General features: G+C 41.1%; 1 protein-coding gene across 1 annotated transcript; it reads right to left on the reverse strand.

The window, feature by feature from the left end:
* Positions 1 to 21,933: 21,933 nt before the first annotated feature.
* Positions 21,934 to 24,193, reverse strand: LOC138355098 (uncharacterized). The gene is made up of 3 exons (XM_069309795.1): positions 23,653 to 24,193; positions 22,396 to 22,521; positions 21,934 to 22,012 (listed from the first exon to the last, which is right to left on the reverse strand). Exons 1-2 carry the CDS (start codon positions 24,123 to 24,125, stop codon positions 22,410 to 22,412), a joined length of 585 nt encoding a protein of 194 aa, XP_069165896.1. The 5' UTR covers positions 24,126 to 24,193; the 3' UTR covers positions 21,934 to 22,012; positions 22,396 to 22,409.
* Between the last annotated feature and the right edge of the window lie 384 nt (positions 24,194 to 24,577).

The raw sequence follows: 24,577 nt of genomic DNA on the forward strand, positions 1-24,577 counted from the left end.
ATAAGCTGGACACGAGTTCTCTCACATTGACAGTGGCTTGACGAAAAATGCAGACTGACCCCTCACTCATCTGGTGCCTTCGGGAGGTAGAGATGTTTGAGATATATATCTCGAACTATCTACTTCTTTTGTAAGGTCTGATGGCGTAGTGGGTTAAAGCATACTAGTTATGCCATCTACTGGAAGGTAGTTGTGCTTTCTGGGTTCGAGTCCCACTGGTGGGTGTTGTCCAAAGATTGTTTATCTTCACTTGTGGTTTATGCAAGTATAGGCTTATAAGCTGGACACGAGTTCTCTCACATTGACAGTGGCTTGACGAAAAATGCAGACTGACCCCTCACTCATCTGGTGCCTTCGGGAGGTAGAGATGTTTGAGATATATATCTCGAACTATCTACTTCTTTTGTAAGGTCTGATGGCGTAGTGGGTTAAAGCATACTAGTTATGCCAGCTACTGGAAGGTAGTTGTGCTTTCTGGGTTCGAGTCCCACTGGTGGGTGTTGTCCAAAGATTGTTTATCTTCACTTGTGGTTTATGCAAGTATAGGCTTATAAGCTGGACACGAGTTCTCTCACATTGACAGTGGCTTGACGAAAAATGCAGACTGACCCCTCACTCATCTGGTGCCTTCGGGAGGTAGAGATGTTTGAGATATATATCTTGAACTATCTACTTCTTTTGTAAGGTCTGATGGCGTAGTGGGTTAAAGCATACTAGTTATGCCAGCTACTGGAAGGTAGTTGTGCTTTCTGGGTTCGAGTCCCACTGGTGGGTGTTGTCCAAAGATTGTTTATCTTCACTTGTGGTTTATGCAAGTATAGGCTTATAAGCTGGACACGAGTTCTCTCACATTGACAGTGGCTTGACGAAAAATGCAGACTGACCCCTCACTCATCTGGTGCCTTCGGGAGGTAGAGATGTTTGAGATATATATCTCGAACTATCTACTTCTTTTGTAAGGTCTGATGGCGTAGTGGGTTAAAGCATACTAGTTATGCCATCTACTGGAAGGTAGTTGTGCTTTCTGGGTTCGAGTCCCACTGGTGGGTGTTGTCCAAAGATTGTTTATCTTCACTTGTGGTTTATGCAAGTATAGGCTTATAAGCTGGACACGAGTTCTCTCACATTGACAGTGGCTTGACGAAAAATGCAGACTGACCCCTCACTCATCTGGTGCCTTCGGGAGGTAGAGATGTTTGAGATATATATCTCGAACTATCTACTTCTTTTGTAAGGTCTGATGGCGTAGTGGGTTAAAGCATACTAGTTATGCCAGCTACTGGAAGGTAGTTGTGCTTTCTGGGTTCGAGTCCCACTGGTGGGTGTTGTCCAAAGATTGTTTATCTTCACTTGTGGTTTATGCAAGTATAGGCTTATAAGCTGGACACGAGTTCTCTCACATTGACAGTGGCTTGACGAAAAATGCAGACTGACCCCTCACTCATCTGGTGCCTTCGGGAGGTAGAGATGTTTGAGATATATATCTTGAACTATCTACTTCTTTTGTAAGGTCTGATGGCGTAGTGGGTTAAAGCATACTAGTTATGCCAGCTACTGGAAGGTAGTTGTGCTTTCTGGGTTCGAGTCCCACTGGTGGGTGTTGTCCAAAGATTGTTTATCTTCACTTGTGGTTTATGCAAGTATAGGCTTATAAGCTGGACACGAGTTCTCTCACATTGACAGTGGCTTGACGAAAAATGCAGACTGACCCCTCACTCATCTGGTGCCTTCGGGAGGTAGAGATGTTTGAGATATATATCTCGAACTATCTACTTCTTTTGTAAGGTCTGATGGCGTAGTGGGTTAAAGCATACTAGTTATGCCATCTACTGGAAGGTAGTTGTGCTTTCTGGGTTCGAGTCCCACTGGTGGGTGTTGTCCAAAGATTGTTTATCTTCACTTGTGGTTTATGCAAGTATAGGCTTATAAGCTGGACACGAGTTCTCTCACATTGACAGTGGCTTGACGAAAAATGCAGACTGACCCCTCACTCATCTGGTGCCTTCGGGAGGTAGAGATGTTTGAGATATATATCTCGAACTATCTACTTCTTTTGTAAGGTCTGATGGCGTAGTGGGTTAAAGCATACTAGTTATGCCAGCTACTGGAAGGTAGTTGTGCTTTCTGGGTTCGAGTCCCACTGGTGGGTGTTGTCCAAAGATTGTTTATCTTCACTTGTGGTTTATGCAAGTATAGGCTTATAAGCTGGACACGAGTTCTCTCACATTGACAGTGGCTTGACGAAAAATGCAGACTGACCCCTCACTCATCTGGTGCCTTCGGGAGGTAGAGATGTTTGAGATATATATCTTGAACTATCTACTTCTTTTGTAAGGTCTGATGGCGTAGTGGGTTAAAGCATACTAGTTATGCCAGCTACTGGAAGGTAGTTGTGCTTTCTGGGTTCGAGTCCCACTGGTGGGTGTTGTCCAAAGATTGTTTATCTTCACTTGTGGTTTATGCAAGTATAGGCTTATAAGCTGGACACGAGTTCTCTCACATTGACAGTGGCTTGACGAAAAATGCAGACTGACCCCTCACTCATCTGGTGCCTTCGGGAGGTAGAGATGTTTGAGATATATGTCTCGAACTATCTACTTCTTTTGTAAGGTCTGATGGCGTAGTGGGTTAAAGCATACTAGTTATGCCAGCTACTGGAAGGTAGTTGTGCTTTCTGGGTTCGAGTCCCACTGGTAGGTGTTGTCCAAAGATTGTTTATCTTCACTTGTGGTTTATGCAAGTATAGGCTTATAAGCTGGACACGAGTTCTCTCACATTGACAGTGGCTTGACGAAAAATGCAGACTGACCCCTCACTCATCTGGTGCCTTCGGGAGGTAGAGATGTTTGAGATATATATCTCGAACTATCTACTTCTTTTGTAAGGTCTGATGGCGTAGTGGGTTAAAGCATACTAGTTATGCCAGCTACTGGAAGGTAGTTGTGCTTTCTGGGTTCGAGTCCCACTGGTAGGTGTTGTCCAAAGATTGTTTATCTTCACTTGTGGTTTATGCAAGTATAGGCTTATAAGCTGGACACGAGTTCTCTCACATTGACAGTGGCTTGACGAAAAATGCAGACTGACCCCTCACTCATCTGGTGCCTTCGGGAGGTAGAGATGTTTGAGATATATATCTCGAACTATCTACTTCTTTTGTAAGGTCTGATGGCGTAGTGGGTTAAAGCATACTAGTTATGCCAGCTACTGGAAGGTAGTTGTGCTTTCTGGGTTCGAGTCCCACTGGTGGGTGTTGTCCAAAGATTGTTTATCTTCACTTGTGGTTTATGCAAGTATAGGCTTATAAGCTGGACACGAGTTCTCTCACATTGACAGTGGCTTGACGAAAAATGCAGACTGACCCCTCACTCATCTGGTGCCTTCGAGAGGTAGAGATGTTTGAGATATATATCTCGAACTATCTACTTCTTTTGTAAGGTCTGATGGCGTAGTGGGTTAAAGCATACTAGTTATGCCAGCTACTGGAAGATAGTTGTGCTTTCTGGGTTCGAGTCCCACTGGTGGGTGTTGTCCAAAGATTGTTTATCTTCACTTGTGGTTTATGCAAGTATAGGCTTATAAGCTGGACACGAGTTCTCTCACATTGACAGTGGCGTGACGAAAAATGCAGACTGACCCCTCACTCATCTGGTGCCTTCGGGAGGTAGAGATGTTTGAGATATATATCTCGAACTATCTACTTCTTTTGTAAGGTCTGATGGCGTAGTGGGTTAAAGCATACTAGTTATGCCAGCTACTGGAAGGTAGTTGTGCTTTCTGGGTTCGAGTCCCACTGGTGGGTGTTGTCCAAAGATTGTTTATCTTCACTTGTGGTTTATGCAAGTATAGGCTTATAAGCTGGACACGAGTTCTCTCACATTGACAGTGGCTTGACGAAAAATGCAGACTGACCCCTCACTCATCTGGTGCCTTCGGGAGGTAGAGATGTTTGAGATATATATCTCGAACTATCTACTTCTTTTGTAAGGTCTGATGGCGTAGTGGGTTAAAGCATACTAGTTATGCCAGCTACTGGAAGGTAGTTGTGCTTTCTGGGTTCGAGTCCCACTGGTGGGTGTTGTCCAAAGATTGTTTATCTTCACTTGTGGTTTATGCAAGTATAGGCTTATAAGCTGGACATGAGTTCTCTCACATTGACAGTGGCTTGACGAAAAATGCAGACTGACCCCTCACTCATCTGGTGCCTTCGGGAGGTAGAGATGTTTGAGATATATATCTCGAACTATCTACTTCTTTTGTAAGGTCTGATGGCGTAGTGGGTTAAAGCATACTAGTTATGCCAGCTACTGGAAGGTAGTTGTGCTTTCTGGGTTCGAGTCCCACTGGTGGGTGTTGTCCAAAGATTGTTTATCTTCACTTGTGGTTTATGCAAGTATAGGCTTATAAGCTGGACACGAGTTCTCTCACATTGACAGTGGCTTGACGAAAAATGCAGACTGACCCCTCACTCATCTGGTGCCTTCGGGAGGTAGAGATGTTTGAGATATATATCTCGAACTATCTACTTCTTTTGTAAGGTCTGATGGCGTAGTGGGTTAAAGCATACTAGTTATGCCAGCTACTGGAAGGTAGTTGTGCTTTCTGGGTTCGAGTCCCACTGGTGGGTGTTGTCCAAAGATTGTTTATCTTCACTTGTGGTTTATGCAAGTATAGGCTTATAAGCTGGACACGAGTTCTCTCACATTGACAGTGGCTTGACGAAAAATGCAGACTGACCCCTCACTCATCTGGTGCCTTCGGGAGGTAGAGATGTTTGAGATATATATCTCGAACTATCTACTTCTTTTGTAAGGTCTGATGGCGTAGTGGGTTAAAGCATACTAGTTATGCCAGCTACTGGAAGGAAGTTGTGCTTTCTGGGTTCGAGTCCCACTGGTGGGTGTTGTCCAAAGATTGTTTATCTTCACTTGTGGTTTATGCAAGTATAGGCTTATAAGCTGGACACGAGTTCTCTCACATTGACAGTGGCTTGACGAAAAATGCAGACTGACCCCTCACTCATCTGGTGCCTTCGGGAGGTAGAGATGTTTGAGATATATATCTCGAACTATCTACTTCTTTTGTAAGGTCTGATGGCGTAGTGGGTTAAAGCATACTAGTTATGCCAGCTACTGGAAGGTAGTTGTGCTTTCTGGGTTCGAGTCCCACTGGTGGGTGTTGTCCAAAGATTGTTTATCTTCACTTGTGGTTTATGCAAGTATAGGCTTATAAGCTGGACACGAGTTCTCTCACATTGACAGTGGCTTGACGAAAAATGCAGACTGACCCCTCACTCATCTGGTGCCTTCGGGAGGTAGAGATGTTTGAGATATATATCTCGAACTATCTACTTCTTTTGTAAGGTCTGATGGCGTAGTGGGTTAAAGCATACTAGTTATGCCAGCTACTGGAAGGAAGTTGTGCTTTCTGGGTTCGAGTCCCACTGGTGGGTGTTGTCCAAAGATTGTTTATCTTCACTTGTGGTTTATGCAAGTATAGGCTTATAAGCTGGACACGAGTTCTCTCACATTGACAGTGGCTTGACGAAAAATGCAGACTGACCCCTCACTCATCTGGTGCCTTCGGGAGGTAGAGATGTTTGAGATATATATCTCGAACTATCTACTTCTTTTGTAAGGTCTGATGGCGTAGTGGGTTAAAGCATACTAGTTATGCCAGCTACTGGAAGGTAGTTGTGCTTTCTGGGTTCGAGTCCCACTGGTGGGTGTTGTCCAAAGATTGTTTATCTTCACTTGTGGTTTATGCAAGTATAGGCTTATAAGCTGGACACGAGTTCTCTCACATTGACAGTGGCTTGACGAAAAATGCAGACTGACCCCTCACTCATCTGGTGCCTTCGGGAGGTAGAGATGTTTGAGATATATATCTCGAACTATCTACTTCTTTTGTAAGGTCTGATGGCGTAGTGGGTTAAAGCATACTAGTTATGCCAGCTACTGGAAGGAAGTTGTGCTTTCTGGGTTCGAGTCCCACTGGTGGGTGTTGTCCAAAGATTGTTTATCTTCACTTGTGGTTTATGCAAGTATAGGCTTATAAGCTGGACACGAGTTCTCTCACATTGACAGTGGCTTGACGAAAAATGCAGACTGACCCCTCACTCATCTGGTGCCTTCGGGAGGTAGAGATGTTTGAGATATATATCTCGAACTATCTACTTCTTTTGTAAGGTCTGATGGCGTAGTGGGTTAAAGCATACTAGTTATGCCAGCTACTGGAAGGTAGTTGTGCTTTCTGGGTTCGAGTCCCACTGGTGGGTGTTGTCCAAAGATTGTTTATCTTCACTTGTGGTTTATGCAAGTATAGGCTTATATATATATATATATATATATATATATATATATATATATATATGTATATATATATATATATTGTCGTACCTAGTAGCCAGAACGCACTTCTCAGCCTACTATGCAAGGCCTCATTTGCCTACTAAGCCAAGTTTTCCTGAATTAATATATATTCTCAAATTTTTTTCTTATGAAATGATAAAGCTACCCATTTCATTATGTATGAGGTCAATTTCTTTTTATTGGAGTTAAAATTAACGTAGATATATGACCGAACCTAACCAACCCTACCTAACCTAACCTAACCTATCTCTATAGGTTAGGTTAGGTTAGGTAGCCGAAAACGTTAGGTTAGGTTAGGTAGTCGAAAAACAATTAATTCATAAAAACTTGGCTTATTAGGCAAATTGGGCCTTGCATAGTAGGCTGAGACGTGCGTTCTGGCTACTAGGTACGACATATATATATATATATATATATATATATATATATATATATATATATATATATATATATATATATATATATATATTAGTATATTTTGGTAGCAGTCTTTCCTGTAGACATATATTATTAAATATGACCGAAAAAGTAAGATTAATAATTCTAACACGAATTTTCTCAATCTTTCGTACATTTCGCTTCACTGTTGGAGGTAAATCAAAAATCAATTCTCCAAAATTCATTTTTATTTCTAGTCTGACGCGACACGAGCGCGTTTCGTAAAACTTATTACATTTTCAAAGACTTTAGTTAACAAATACACAACTGAATAGTACTTACGCATCTCCGATTTTATATCTACATTTGAGTGAGGTGGAAGGGGTGATGTGGCATTAACACAAGACAGAACAAGATGTGGTATTAATAGGGTATTAATTTCATCAACACAAGACAGAACAAGAGTATTAATAGGGTATTAATTTCATCAACACAAGACAGAACACGAAACAATGGATATTGAATAGAAGTGTTTGTAGAAAGCCTATTGGTCCATATTTCTTGATGCTTCTATATTGGAGCGGAGTCTTGAGGTGGGTAGAATATAGTTGTGCAATAATTGGCTGTTGATTGCTGGTGTGGACTTCTTGATGTGTAGTGCCTCGCAAACGTCAAGCCGCCTGCTATCGCTGTATCTATCGATGATTTCTGTGTTGTTTACTAGGATTTCTCTGGCAATGGTTTGGTTGTGGGAAGAGATTATATGTTCCTTAATGGAGCCCTGTTGCTTATACATCGTTAAACGCCTAGAAAGAGATGTTGTTGTCTTGCCTATATACTGGGTTTTTTGGAGCTTGCAGTCACCAAGAGGGCATTTGAAGGCATAGACGACGTGAGTCTCTTTTAAAGCGTTCTGTTTTGTGTCTGGAGAGTTTCTCATGAGTAGGCTGGCCGTTTTTCTGGTTTTATAGTAAATCGTCAGTTGTATCCTCTGATTTTTGTCTGAAGGGATAACGTTTCTATTAACAATATCTTTCAGGACCCTTTCCTCCGTTTTATGAGCTGTGGAAAAGAAGTTCCTGTAAAATAGTCTAATAGGGGGTATAGGTGTTGTGTTAGTTGTCTCTTCAGAGGTTACATGGCTTTACACTTTCCTTCTTATGATGTCTTCGACGAAACCATTGGAGAAGCCGTTATTGACTAGGACCTGCCTTACCCTACAGAGTTCTTCGTCGACTTGCTTCCATTCTGAGCTGTGGCTGAGAGCACGTTCGAAATATGCGTTAACAACACTCCTCTTGTACCTGTCTGGGCAGTCGCTGTTGGCATTTAGGCACATTCCTATGTTCGTTTCCTTAGTGTAGACTAGTACCTAGTAGCCAGAACGCACTTCTCGGCCTACTATGCAAGGCCTGATTTGCCTAATAAGCCAAGTTTCCCTGAATTATTATCTTTTCTCAATTTGTTTTCTTATGAGATGATAAAGCTACCCATTTCATTATGTATGAGGTCAATATTTTTTTATTGGAGTTAAAATTAACGTAGATATATGACCAAACCTAACCAACCCTACCTAACCTAACCTAACCTATCTTTTTAGGTTAGGTTAGATTAGGTAGCCGAAAAAGTTAGGTTAGGTTTGGTTAGGTTGGTTAGGTAGTCGAAAAACAATTAATTCATGAAAACTTGGCTTATTAGGCAAATCGGGCCTTGCATAGTAGGCAGAGAAGTGCGTTCTGGCTATTAGGTACGACATATATATATATATATATATATATATATATATATATATATATATATATATATATATATTAGTATATTTTGGTAGCAGTCTTTCCTGTAGACATATATTATTAAATATGACCGAAAAAATAAGATTAATAATTCTAACACGAATTTTCTCGATCTTTCTTACGTTTCTTTTCACTGTTGATGGTAATTCAAAGATCAATTCTCCAAAATTCATTTTTATTTCTAGTCTGTCGCGACACTTGAGCGCGTTTGGTAAAACGTATTACATTTTCAAAGAATTTAGTTTACAAACACACAACTGAAACTGAATAGAGCTTACACATCTTCGGTTTTATATCTACATTTGGGTGAGGTGGATGAGGTAAAAACAAACTTTCAACAATGGGTATTGAATGGGTATTAAATTCAAACACAAGATAGAACACGAAACAATGGGTATTGAATGGAAGTAATTGTAGAAAGTCTATTGGTCCATATTTCTTGATGCTTCTATATTGGAGCGGAGTCTTGAAGTGGGTAGAATATAGTTGTGCATTAATTGGCTATTGATTGCTGGTGTTGACTTGTTGTTTTCACCTCATATATATATATATATATATATATATATATATATATATATATATATATATATATATATATATATATATATATATATATATATAAAAGTTTGTGAAGGTACCACCTTTGGTGCCAATGTGGGGACCCATAGCCTCGGAGAAGAAAATAAAAAGTATTCAGATGAGACCTTGTGGTTTCTCACTGAACACTAATATTATCTTTTCCTACCACCTCCATTCTTTTGTATGTACACATATATATTTACTTTATTTTATTTTATTTGAACTTTGTTATATATATACATATATATATATATATATATATATATATATATATATATATATATATATATATATGTATACATATATATATATGTATACATATATATATATATATGTATACATATATATATATATATATATATATATATATATATATATATATATATATATATATATATATATATATATATATATATATATGTATACATATATATATATATATATATAAGGGATAAACATAGGGGCTGCAGAAGGCTTATTGGCCCATACGAGGCATCTCCTATCTAAACACAAAGATTAATCCAGTGTAATTGGCCTGTTATGTTGGACATTGTCTTCTGTGTTGGCATCGATATGTTCTTGTCTTGTCCTTACTCTCATGGTGGGTAGAGTAAATAGTCCCGTGATTTGGGTGTTCATGGTAGGTCGCTCTATTCTTATGTGAATTGCCTCAAGAATTTGTAATCTTCTTGAATCTTGGGTTTTGTCTATTATGCAAGTATTCTTGTTCAACATTTCTCTTGTTAGAGTAATGTCATGGGCTTGTCTCATGTGATTCCTAGGGGCACCAGATTGAAGATGGCATGTCAAACGCCTCGTCAGCTTGGTCGACGTCATACCTATGTACTTACATTGAAGGTTACATCCTTCGTGGGGGCAAGTGTACATGTATACAACGCTTGACTGCTGTAGAGGGTTCTCCGTCGGCTTCGGGCTGTTTTTGATAAGGAGTTCGGAAGTCTTCTTGGTTTTGTAGAATATTATCAGGTTTATGTTTTGGTTAGGAGTAGTGCTTTTTACTCCTTTACGGATTATTTCTTTCATTATTCTTTCCTCTTTTATATGTTCACTGTGCATGGTTGATTTGTAATATAATTTATTTGGGTGTGTTGTGGTTTCTGTTCTAGGTTCTGAATTATACCAACGGTCCAAGTGTCTTCTTATAGCAGCGTTTATTTCCGCGTTGCTATATCCGTTGTTCACCAATACCTGAGTTACTCTTTCAAACTCTCTACTCACGTTGCTCCATTCAGAGCAGTGGGTAAGCGCTCGACGAATATAAGCATTGAGAACACTGGCTTTGTATCTTTGGGGGCACTCACTTCTACCGTTCAGGCATAATCCTATGTTGGTGGGCTTGGTATATACGTTGGTGCTTAAAGAGGTTCCTGTTTTTGTTATTAGTATATCCAAGAATGGCAGACTGTTATTTTCACTATTTTCATGTGTAAATCGGAGTACTGACTCTCTCTCTAGGTGTCTTTTTAGGTCAATTAGTTCATCTGAGTCTTTTACTATTACGAATATGTCATCTACATAACGGCAGTATACAGTTGGTTTTTGTCTGCTACTGAAGACCCTATCTTCGATGGTTCCCATATAAAAATTAGCAAATAAAACTCCTAAGGGGGAGCCCATTGCTACTCCGTCTATTTGTAAATACATGTCTCCTTGTGGACTGATGAAAGGGGCTTCCTTTGTACATGCTTCGAGAAGACTTTTCAAGTGTGGCTCAGGTATGTCTAATTTGGGGGTGCTCTCGTCTCTGTATACTCCGTCCCACCAACATAGGATTATGCCTGAACGGTAGAAGTGAGTGCCCCCAAAGATACAAAGCCAGTGTTCTCAATGCTTATATTCGTCGAGCGCTTACCCACTGCTCTGAATGGAGCAACGTGAGTAGAGAGTTTGAAAGAGTAACTCAGGTATTGGTGAACAACGGATATAGCAACGCGGAAATAAACGCTGCTATAAGAAGACACTTGGACCGTTGGTATAATTCAGAACCTAGAACAGAAACCACAACACCCCCAATAAAATTATATTACAAATCAACCATGCACAGTGAACATATAAAAGAGGAAAGAATAATGAAAGAAATAATCCGTAAAGGAGTAAAAAGCACTACTCCTAACCAAAACATAAACCTGATAATATTCTACAAAACCAAGAAGACTTCCGAACTCCTTATCAAAAACAGCCCGAAGCCGACGGAGAACCCTCTACAGCAGTCAAGCGTTGTATACATGTACACTTGCCCCCACGAAGGATGTAACCTTCAATGTAAGTACATAGGTATGACGTCGACCAAGCTGACGAGGCGTTTGACATGCCATCTTCAATCTGGTGCCCATAGGAATCACATGAGACAAGCCCATGACATTACTCTAACAAGAGAAATGTTGAACAAGAATACTTGCATAATAGACAAAACCCAAGATTCAAGAAGATTACAAATTCTTGAGGCAATTCACATAAGAATAGAGCGACCTACCATGAACACCCAAATCACGGAACTATTTACTCTACCCACCATGAGAGTAAGGACAAGACAAGAACATATCGATGCCAACACAGAAGACAATGTCCAACATAACAGGCCAATTACACTGGATTAATCTTTGTGTTTAGATAGGAGATGCCTCGTATGGGCCAATAAGCCTTCTGCAGCCCCTATGTTTATCCCTTATGTATCCCCCCATGTTTTCACCTTCATTGTATTATCACCTGACCTAATGCGGGTATAAAATCAACTAATATATATATATATATATATATATATATATATATATATATATATATATATATATATATATATATATATATATATATATATATACATATATATATACATATATATATTGTGACGATAATCTCCTTCAAGAGATTGAGCCTGCTCTTCCCTCCAAAATTACGTCTTCACAATTATATAAAAAGACTATGGAAGAAATGTCCAACAACGACAACAACACCAGCACCAGCAAGGCTTGCCAGGGTGAGCAGAAACGTATGCAACCAGCCACCTGTTCGAACTCCAACCACCAAACTACCCGTTGATCGCTACGGCTCCGCTGATTGGTCGCCGGTCTGGCTGCACCTGCACTCGCCCCCAATACTACCTGATGTCTGGGGTCGCCCCAACATCAGTCCTCAGAATGTTCCGTGCTTTCGTAGCCAGCACTCCTCCCAGCTAGACGTTAGCGTGTACTGAGAGAGGTGGTGGCTTTAAGCCAATATTCCAGCACCTCCCACTTAACTTTTGTGTTGCACTTCTTATTTTGCCTTAACGTAACTTTTCATTGTGTCATTTAAGTATTCTTATTATTTTGATTGATTTTATTATACAAATTTGTTTGTGCATTATTTTCATGTTTTGATTTATTTAACGTCATTAAAATTTCATTGTTAAAGTTTTACTTGTGTTTTGTGTGTCTTCTCCTTACCTTACCACAGACGAAGTTCCAGTTTTTCTATTTTTTTTTTTTATAACTATGTGACGAGGCCATACCCCTAGCCTTAAACAGCCGAACACCAACGCGTTACCGTCACAAGTTATATGGGGGCCTGTCCTAGGAGCCTCACTCAGGTACTGGTGCCAAGTGGTAATTTATGGTAAGCGTATTTAACTTTGTTAACGTAGCTTTACTATTTTTCATTCAATTTCATTTTTTATAAGGTGCGGTGTATTGTGCATTACGAGAGTAACATATAGTGAAGGTGAGACAACTTTGGATTACGTGGTGACTGTAGGCCTCAGTCATACTCTTAATTGGTCATCTCTCCCTCCTTGTTATTACTCGTATTTACCATCTATGTCCCTTGAATATTTCTCATTCTGACAGATCATCATATTGGTACCCTGGTACTGTGGTCTGCCCCGGGTCAAGAGTACCCAATCTTCTGCAATCTGACTGTAGGAGGATAAAGAGGGCCATAGTTCCTCTAGCTCGAACTTTAGTTGCTGAATTGGGACCTCAGCAGCAGTTCTCGTCACCAGTTGACACCTCGCACCCCTACACGTCAGTCAGAGATGATGATACATACAACGGTAGGGAATTAGCTTATTTTTTCAGAGCACAAAAGTTCGCTAATTCTGTAAGTATCATATTAAATTCAGTAGGAAAAACTTGCTTTATGTCCTATAGAGACTTGGCAAGGTATGCCTACATCCTTGGACTACCAATTTTACTTTTGAAGCATTTAACTGTTTCATTTGTTTTCGAAACTCTGTTTCATTTGTTAGTAGGATTTTCTTGCCCTTATTCTCTTACGTGAGTACCGGGTACAAGATTTCCTGCGCCCTTGATTTAATTTAATCATTTAATATCTTTCACTTAACGTTAATTGTTAAAGATCACACAGGATAGGTACCAGTTGCCACGTTGTCCTGTTTCTGACATTTCATTATTGAACATTCGTGTACCTTTATTTGCTAATTTCACCATGTTTCGTCTCCAAACTTTCCGTGCAAATCCAGCAGGTGAAATAGGGACTTTGAGTCGTGCCAAGAGGACTGAACTACAAACTCTTGCACATGAGTATCAACTAGAAGTTCCCTACCAAGCCAACAAAAATGACCTACACAACCTGTTGCTGGATTACTATTTAGAGCAAGGTAAGATAGACTCTGAAACTCATGAAACTTACTATATTGCAGAGAAAACTGACTTGGCAGCGATGAAACTTAAACTAGAGCTGGCCAAGATTGAACGTGAGCAGCAAAGAGAAGCAGCTGCCATACGAAGGGAAGAACACGAACGCGAAGCTGCTTTGAGGAGAGAAGAACACGAACGTGAGGTCGCCTTGCTCCATGAACGTGAGAGAGTACAGCTTGAAACAAAACAACGCGAGTTGGAAATACAACGCGAACATGACAAGCAACAAGCAACTCTGGCTCTAGAGTGTCGTCAACGTGAAATCGCCTTGGAAACTTCACACTTCACTCAACGCCAGCAAGCTACTGCCAATCTTCCCGTCAGTTTTAATATATCACATGCAAGTAAGTTAATGCCATCCTTTGTAGAAGCAGAAGTTGATGTGTTTTTTACCACCTTTGAAACCCTTGCTAATCAACTCAGTTGGCCTGTCGACCAATGGGCCACACTTCTCAGAGTCCATCTTACAGGTAGAGCTGCAGTCACACTCAGTACTTTGGCGTCTGAGAATGACTACTACACTCTGAAACAAGCAGTGTTGGACGCCTACCTCCTCTCTACTGAAAGTTATAGAAGGAAATTCCGTGACCACCTGAAGGCAAGTACCACTACCTTCCTCGAGTTTGCTAACACGAAACGGAGGTATTTCATGAAATGGCTGGAAGCAGCACATGTCTCTACTTTTACAGAACTCGTCAACCTGATGCTTGTTGAAGAATTCTTGAGACGTGTGCCGCCTCCTGTCCGCCTCTACTTAGCAGATAAAGAAGAAACCGACTACCTGAAGTGTGCTAAGTCGGCTGACACTTACAGCCTCATCCACCGGCTGACACCTGAACCATCCTCCAGTAAGAAGTCGTGGTACAGTTACGAGAAGGTGAGCCCCGATCAAGCTGGTTCACAACTGTACTGCAAATATTGTAGACTCTATGGACATACCATAGACAAGTGTGGTAAGTCTCAATACAAGGGAACCACTGACCAACAACGACCCAAACCAACTCCTCCTAAGTCCGGTAAGCCTGTGATGAATGTTGGTGTTGATGTTAATGATCTTTCTCTTTTCAGTAACCACCTGTATACTGGAACTGTCTCTGCCAACGGTTCAAATACGGAGGGACGTTTCAAATTGAAGATCTTGAGGGACACAGCGGCTCTACAATCGATCATCTTGAAGTCGGCTGTGCCCAACATAGTCTACACCGGGGAAACAGTCTTCATCACTGACCTCACTGCTACCACTCCATACCCTCTCGCCAGAGTCCACCTGAATTGTCCCTACGTGAACGGGGAAGTCCAAGTCGCCGTCAGGGAAAAGCCTTTTCCCATGCCTGGAGTGCAACTTCTCCTAGGCAACGACTTGGCAGAAGACCTGCAACCGACCAACCTGATCATCATGGACAAACCCCAGGTGTGTAACTCTGTGCCAATAAATCCTATTCTCGAGTATGTTCCAGCAGAGGTTCAAGAGAGTGATGAAGTTTCTCCTCCGGTTCTCGTGACCACCCGTGCACAAGCCGCACGTCCAAAGCCAGCTGACTCTACTGCTACCGCTGTCCCTCAAGACCCTCAGAAACTACCCCCGCATCTGACCAAGTTGGAGTTCCGTAAGTTGCAGAGGGAAGATCTTACTTTAACACCATTGTTTTTCCAGGCTGAGACTCAACCCGACAGTATTCCTGGGTTCTTCCTAGAGAACGACTTGCTCTACCGCAGATATAGACCCAGTAAACTGAAGGAGGAGGACGATTGGGCCAACACCGAACAACTTGTGATTCCCACCAGCCTGCGGCCCACTATTCTACACCTGGCCCATGGAGCATTCTCCCACTACGGCTTCAACAAGACTTACCATGGGATTCGTCAAGACTACTACTGGCCAGGTATGGTAAACAACGTCAAACAGTACGTAAAACAGTGTCATACATGTCAGATGGCAGGCAAACCGAACGTCTCCATTCCCAGAGCACCACTGATTCCCATACAGGTGCCTGCGGAACCTTTCCACAGACTCATAATAGACTGTGTTGGTCCTTTACCTCGGACCAGTTCAGGTAACGCCTACATCCTAACCATCCTGTGTCCTACCACCAGATTTCCCATAGCAGTTCCAGTGAAGAACATCACGGCTGCTACGGTTATCAAACATCTACTGAAGATCTTCACTCAATACGGATTTCCCAGGGAGATTCAAAGTGACTGTGGCACCAACTTCACCAGTGATCTCTTCAAAAGGACACTGGAGGAGTTCAACATCAAACAGGTATTGTCCAGCCCCTATCATCCTGCTTCACAGGGTTCTCTTGAACGTAGTCATCAGACCATCAAAGCACTCTTGAAAAAGTTTTGTAGTGAAACCTCGAAGGATTGGGATAAGCAGATTGACCTTATAATGTGTATTTTCAGAAGTCTCCCCAATGAGTCCCTAGGAGTATCTCCTTATGAGATGCTCTACGGCCGTAAGTGCCGTACTCCCCTTAAGGCTTTCAAAGACTCTCTCAGAGATGCCACCTTCAGTGAGCATCAGAATGTGCCCCAGTTTCTTCAAAACCTTCAGCACATTCTAGAGAGAGTCCACCGCTTTGCCCATGATAATCTATTGAAAGCCCAGGTGAGAATGAAGACTCATTACGACCAGACCAGCAAAGTAAGAAAATTCAAGCCGGGAGACTTCGTCCTTGCTTATTTCCCTATCCCAGGTTCACCTTTACAAAACAGATTTTCAGGACCCTACTGCGTCAAAGAGTGCAGGAATAATAATAATTATGTGATAGAGACTCCAGATAGGCGGCGGAAGACCCAGCTGTGCCACGTCAACCTCCTGAAGCAATATAATGGTACTCCTCCCACTGTCTTGACTAATTATTCCACATACACAGAACCCTACATCCACAGTGAGACCTTCCCAGCTTCTCCTCCCGAAAGCACTGACAAGGAGTCAGCGCTTTCTAATTCCGAAATCCTTAATGATCTTCCCAAATACTTTCAGGATAATCATAGTGCACCTCTCGTCAAGATCTTCAGAGAACATCAAGAGTTGTTCAGAGATGATCCCCAAGAGTGTAATGTTACCCAGCACGACATCCAACTGCTCCCCGACACCCGGCCGATTCGTCAACCCTTCTACCGAATCAGCCCGAGCAAGAAGGAAGTCATGCGTGCTGAGGTGCAATACCTCTTGGATCATGGACTGGCTACACCTTGTGAGTCCCCCTGGGCCTCACCCTGTATCTTGGTGCCCAAACCCCAAGGTAAGGTGCGGTTGTGCACCGACTATCGTAAACTGAACTCTGTCACTGTCAAGGATGCTTACCCCTTGCCAAGGATAGATGACATCCTTGATGCCATTGGTAGTGCCCAGTACTTGTCCCAAGTGGACTTGCTTAAGGGGTACTATCAAGTGTGTCTAACGGAGCGCGCTAAAGAGATATCTGCCTTCATCACTCCTTTTGGACTTTTCAGATATGAACGCCTTCCTTTCGGACTATGTAATGCCCCGGCCACCTTTCAAAGAGCTGTCAACCGTGTCATCCAGGGCTTGGATAACACATACGCCTACCTGGACGATATCGTCGTAGCCTCCAACTCCTGGAGTGAACATCTGCTCCAGCTGCGACGTCTGTTCTCCAAGCTCCTGACAGCCGGCCTCACCATCAACCTGGGCAAGTCCACTTTCGCGAAAGGTAAAGTGCGTTATCTGGGTCATGTTATTGGGAGTGGCAGCATAGCTCCGTTAGACTCACACACTCAAGCCATCCTACAGTATCCACAGCCTACCACCAGGAAGCAGCTCCTGCGCTTCCTTGGTCTTGCCTCTTACTACCGTAGGTTTGTGAGGAATTTCAGTACAGTCGCCACACCTCTAATTCTATTAACCAGTCCCAAGCAACGGTATAATTGGACCATGCAGCAAACCGTTGCTTTCGAACAACTCAAATTCCTCCTCTGTTCTAACCCCATTCTCGCCTCTCCAGATATCACCAAGCCTTTCGTCCTTCATGTCGACGCCAGTGGTACCGGCGTTGGTGGTGTCCTGATGCAACTACGAGGCGAGGAGGTTCTACCTGTCAGCTACTACAGCTACAAACTGAAACCACACCAGAGGAACTACAGCACTATTGAAAAGGAGCTACTATCCATCGTCCTGAACCTCCAACACTTCGCTCCGTACCTACAAGGCGCCAGGTCTACCACCATCTTCTCAGACCACAACCCTCTCCGCTTCCTACATCAAGCCCAATTCACCAACCAGCGTCTTCTACGATGGGCTCTGTATTTACAAGACTTCAACCTGGAGATCCGCTATATCAAGGGTTCTGACAACACCATAGCCGATGCCCTCTCCAGAGTTTATGAAGTAGAAGCGACTCCATCCATTACTCCACCACATAACGACGTACTTCTTCCAGAACCGCAGGCTTCGGGGGAGAGTTGTGACGATAATCTCCTTCAAGAGATTGAGCCTGCTCTTCCCTCCAAAATTACGTCTTCACAATTATATAAAAAGACTATGGAAGAAATGTCCAACAACGACAACAACACCAGCACCAGCAAGGCTTGCCAGGGTGAGCAGAAACGTATGCAACCAGCCACCTGTTCGAACTCCAACCACCAAACTACCCGTTGATCGCTACGGCTCCGCTGATTGGTCGCCGGTCTGGCTGCACCTGCACTCGCCCCCAATACTACCTGATGTCTGGGGTCGCCCCAACATCAGTCCTCAGAATGTTCCGTGCTTTCGTAGCCAGCACTCCTCCCAGCTAGACGTTAGCGTGTACTGAGAGAGGTGGTGGCTTTAAGCCAATATTCCAGCACCTCCCACTTAACTTTTGTGTTGCACTTCTTATTTTGCCTTAACGTAACTTTTCATTGTGTCATTTAAGTATTCTTATTATTTTGATTGATTTTATTATACAAATTTGTTTGTGCATTATTTTCATGTTTTGATTTATTTAACGTCATTAAAATTTCATTGTTAAAGTTTTACTTGTGTTTTGTGTGTCTTCTCCTTACCTTACCACAGACGAAGTTCCAGTTTTTCTATTTTTTTTTTTTATAACTATGTGACGAGGCCATACCCCTAGCCTTAAACAGCCGAACACCAACGCGTTACCGTCACAATATATATATATATATATATATATATATATATATATATATATAACTTCATCTTCTTAGTTTCCTACACTGAGCTTTAAATTTGCTCTGTACCTAGTGTTACCCAATCTCCTAATTTTTATGTAATATCAAACAACCTTATCATTGTGTTCATTGCTGTCTTCTTTTATGTGCTAGCCATATGCTGTATTGTGACTACCAATTTTTGTCAACTACCATTCAAGCTGCCATTGCAATCAATCTTATATTGTTTCTGCTGTATTGTGCCTACCAATTTTTTTGTCAACTACCATTCAAGCTGTCATTGCAATCAATCTTAGCTACCTATGTGCTTTAATATACTGTACCTACAATTTTCTCTCATCTTTTTTTAAATTTCATGTAATCTGTTATAATTTTTTTGTCTATAATTTTTGCAAGTTTTTACCTCCTTAAAATTTTCTTAGATTAAGGACCTGCCCGAAACGCTGCGCATGCTAGTGGCTTTACAAGACTGTAATTACCATATTTGTAGCCTCACATTCCTTATGTACATTCTTGTATATGCATAAATAAATAAATAAATAAATAAATAAATAAATATATATAAATTGTTGCAAGTCGAGCAACAAATATTTTACATTGAACAACAAATGAGATTGGAAAAGCAGTATTGCCACCTCTGCTATACAGGAAAAATTTGACCCAGACACACACCCTGTGGGTAGTAATGGACCCCCATACCGACACTATGAGGGGCAGTGGACCCCATAATAACACTATGGGCGGTAGTGGACACTATACAAACATTATGGGCGGTAGTTGACTTCATAGCGACCCTGTGGGAGGTAGTGGTCCCTCTGCCGACCCTGTGGGCAGTAGTGGACCCCTACCGACCCTGTGGGCGGAAGTGGACCCCTACCAACCCTGTGGGCGGCAATGAACGCCATACACATCCAGTGGGTGTTATTGGACCCCATACTTATTCTGTGGGTGGTTGGAGCCCCATACTCATCCTGTGAGTGATAGTGGACGCAATACTCCTCCTGTGGGTGGTATTGGACCCCATATCCATCCTGTGGGTGGTTGTGAGCCCCATACCCATCGTGTTAGTGGACGCCATACACATCCAGTGGATGGTATTGGACCCCATACCCTTCCTGTGGGTGGAAGTGTTCCCCAAGTTTGCAGTAGTTTACCCAATAAATATTCCAACATAACATCGTTTTCTGTTAGCTTTCCTACAAAACATTCTTTAAAGATTTTTAAAGCGCAAACTATGGTATATAATATTGATTGGTGAAGCACTGTTATTCTATGTAATAATTTATAGTGCTTATTATAATTTACTAAGAACAACTAATATTTCTCAACACAAAACTACGAGCCTTCAATAGGATGTAGCTGATCTGTAATATTCTGAGAGCATAGACAATAGTAGGTAAATTTCACAACCCATGTGGTACCTGAAAACTACAATTTTCATTATAATTGAACCAATCACGACTATTCTGCTATCTACGTTGTTGGACGGGTACTGTGAGACGTAAATTGGTACGTGAGGAAGAGTTTGGGCCTTGGTAAAAAAGGTAACCGGAAATATATTACATATGTGCTAAATCACATTCAACATATTGACTTTAAGCGTTAAGTCATATATGTGCTGTCTTGTGTGAGAACGGGTTGCAGCCAAAGTACAATTTGAAATTTTTTTGACATACCCATACTGAGGGAAGGGTTTTTGACACTTTAAAAAACAAATGAATTTTTTCAAGATAATATATTTCCTGCACACTGGGGTGGGGGGGGGGGTGTCATATATGGAGGGGGCACAGTTAAAGGGTTAACACCCACAGGCGCAACAAAAAAAAATCAAAAAAATTCTTTCGTCTTATAAAAGTGTTCATTTGTGTTCCCTGATCATGGAAAAAAATCGTAGGTGGTATATTTTAGCCTCAATAGGGTAGGGAAGTTTGGCAAAAAAGGGGCGTTGACAGAGCCTTCGCCAGACGAGGTCTACTCCGCTCTTGCTTCATGCAGGTTGGCGTTCAATCCCCCGATCGTCCAAGTGGTTGGGCATTATTCCTTCCCCACCGTCCCATCCCAAATCCTTATCCTGATCCCTTCCAAGGGCTATATAGTTGTAATGGCTTGGCGCTTACTCCTGATAGCTCCTTTAGCTCCTCGAGCTGTCAGGCGGCAGTTGCCACAAATATATTATTACCTAATTATTTCAATGTCTCTGATTGATTTTTCCTTAGTTTTTTTGCCTTAATATTATTCTATACAGTGAATTGTGATATATTTATATAATAAAATGTGTGAAGCATCGCTGTACTTAAAATTATAGTGTGCATATTAGTGATTTAAATTATTATGTTCATAAAACAATAAACAAATAGTATTGCTGCTATTACACTATATACACTGGTTATATATAAGTATCTGCATGTTTTGCTCAACATAACGAACCACTAAGTTGGTATTGTGAGTCAAAATGCAACGAGGAGTGACCGCCACACACCAGCCAGCCACTCGCTGTCACTCACTCCCTCAACCACACCCCACTCCCCCTCATTCTCCTCCCACAATACTGTTTTTGCATTTATTCACTATACACAGATGTTATATATAAGTATTTATATGTTTTGTTAACCATAACTGTACATCTTAGCTTGTATGGTGAGTAAAGGCACAAAGACGTAGCTACTCACACAGTCAGCTGGTGGCAGCCACCCTCAAGGCCAGACGCACTAATATTTCTTCTCCAACGATATTTTTTGTGGTGTTATTACGCTATATACACACATTATATATAGGTATCTACCTGTTTTTATTCATCAAACTTGTACAAATAAGCTGGTATGGTGCCCAAAGATCATAGTGGCCACCAGTAAACAACATGATAAGTCATGCAGACGACGCACCTCCCTCACCAAAATGGCGGCTCCCAACCTACTCCTATTGCTGTTATTACACTCTATACACACGTTATATATAAGGATCTACATTTGTGTTCTCCATAACGAACCACTAAGGTGGCATATCACGGTAAATTAAAAGTTGTTCAATTTGTTTATAAATTTATTTATGAAATGGTTATAGAAAGGGCTGCAACTGGTCCAAGTTTTAGCATCACACCCTAAACAGAAAAGGAGAAAAAAATACACAACGTATTATTCAACGAATTTTCAACATTTTCAAATAATGTCAGGGAAAACATGTGTCAACTAAAATCATTTCTATAACACTCAGATATTGAAATTAGCATATAATAAAGGATTGATGATAGCAGTTTTATAAAAAAAAGTGTTTAGTGCAATAATATAATTATTCAAAAATACCCTTCCAAAAATATGCAATATATGATGTTTATAAATTTTTATAAAATCAACAAATGGACTTTTGACTAAAATGATATCATCGGTTTGTAGAAGCACAAACTCTACATATAATGTGTAATTTGCATGTAAATTGATTAATAAATGAAAGCTATGACGTACTTTGAAGTTGTAAATTACTTACCTGAGTAAATAAGATCAAAGTTTGGCCACCTGTAGCTGAGCTTGACGTCGACCGATTTCGTTCATAATTGGCACCCTTGCAGATAGGCATTCGTTGAGCAAGGTGTGCAAGTTCCATGCAAATCCCCTGATAACAAACGAAAAAAAAAATTGAAAAAAAAAATTATTATGTATATATATAATATATATGTTATTTTCTTCTCCGAGGCTATGGGTCCCTACACTTGCACCAAAGGTGGTACCCCTTCTAGGTTTGTATATATATATATATATATATATATATATATATATATATATATATATATATGTCGTACCTAATAGCCAGAACACACTTCTCAGCCTACTATGCAAGGCCCGATTTGCCTAATAAGCCAAGTTTTCCTGAATTAATATATTTTCTCTAATTTTTTTCTTATGAAATGATAAAGCTACCCATTTCATTACGTATGAGGTCAATTTTTTTTAGTGTAGTTAAAATTAACGTAGATATATGACCAAACCTAACCAACCCTACCTAACCTAACCTAACCTATATTTATAGGTTAGGTTAGGTTAGGTAGCCGAAAAAGTTAGGTTAGGTTAGGTTAGGTAGGTTAGGTAGTCGAAAAACAATTAATTCATGAAAAGTTGGCTTATTAGGCAAATTGGGCCTTGCATAGTAGGCTGAGAAGTGCGTTCTGGCTACTAGGTACGACATATATATATATATATATATATGTCGTACCTAGTAGCCAGAACGCACTTCTCTGCCTACTATGCAAGGCCCGATTTGCCTAATAAGCCAAGTTTTCATGAATTAATTATTTTTCGACTACCTAACCTACCTAACCTAACCTAACTTTTTCGGCTACCTAACCTAACCTATCCTATAAAGATAGGTTAGGTTAGGTTAGGTAGGGTTGGTTAGGTTCGGTCATATATCTACGTTAATTTTAACTCCAATAAAAAAAAATTGACCTCATACATAATGAAATGGGTAGCTTTATCATTTCGTAAGAAAAAAATTTGATAAAATATATTAATTTAGGAAAACTTGGCTTATTAGGCAAATCGGGCCTTGCATAGTAGGCTGAGAAGTACGTTCTGGCTACTAGGTACGACATATATATATATATATATATATATATATAGATATATATATATATATATATATATATATATATATATATATATATATATATATATATATATATATATCCTGCACATACATATTACAATTATTACTAAATATCAAATTATAACACTAAAACATACTAACCTACTGAAATTGATGTAGATGGCATCCACACCACATGTAGATGGCACTGCCACACAATATGTAGACGGCACTGCCACACCAGCCACAGCTGTAGATGGCACTGCCACACCAGTAGATGTAGATGGCACTGCCACATCAGTAGATGTAGATGGCACTGCCACACCTGTAGATGTAGATGGCACAGCCACACCAGTAGATGTAGATGGCACTGCCACACCAGTAGATGTAGATGGCGACTGTCGTGGCCGGTCCATACACATCGAGGCGTTGAAAGAGGAGCTGGGGTTGAGGAGGGTCATGGCGGGGGGTGGCGGCGGCGTCAGGCGTCTCACAGCTGAAGCCGGGAGCCCTCCTCTATCTTCACTTGATATTACTCTCCCTTGCGCTAAAGCGGCTCTCCTTTCCTGCCGAAGACGGCGACCGTGTGCCAAATTGGCTACTCTTTTCTTCTGAAGCTTCCGTTTACAGGTCATTGTGCGCTTGACGCTACAAAAGCGAGATTCCAGGAGCAAAAATGGAGAGCGCGTCGACAACCTCCACTCTCAACAGGACACACCATGTGACTGGTGGCTTGCTGCCTCACTCACTCCCACTAGGACACGGTTGCCAATGAGTGTATATTTATTGTCATATATACAGAGTTATTTCCGACGTTATTATGGAAAAATTGACGTTTAGAACGTACGACGCAATACCCTTGGCGGGGCACCGGATTCTGCACAATTACGCATGCAAATGTACCATAAATACTTTAATTTATATCATAACAGTATCCGGTTTGCGCCAAAGTGTTGCCAGAACGTTGTAGTATTTTTATAAATATTTCAAAAATATTAGATTTTTTCCGAATTTTTGCGTGTTATATGTCCCCTAAGCTGGTATGGTGAGTGCAGTCAATAAAAGGTGGCCACACAAAGGCGAGACC

Source organism: Procambarus clarkii, chromosome 66 (genome assembly GCF_040958095.1).
Source record: "Procambarus clarkii isolate CNS0578487 chromosome 66, FALCON_Pclarkii_2.0, whole genome shotgun sequence".
NCBI lineage: Eukaryota > Metazoa > Arthropoda > Malacostraca > Decapoda > Cambaridae > Procambarus > Procambarus clarkii.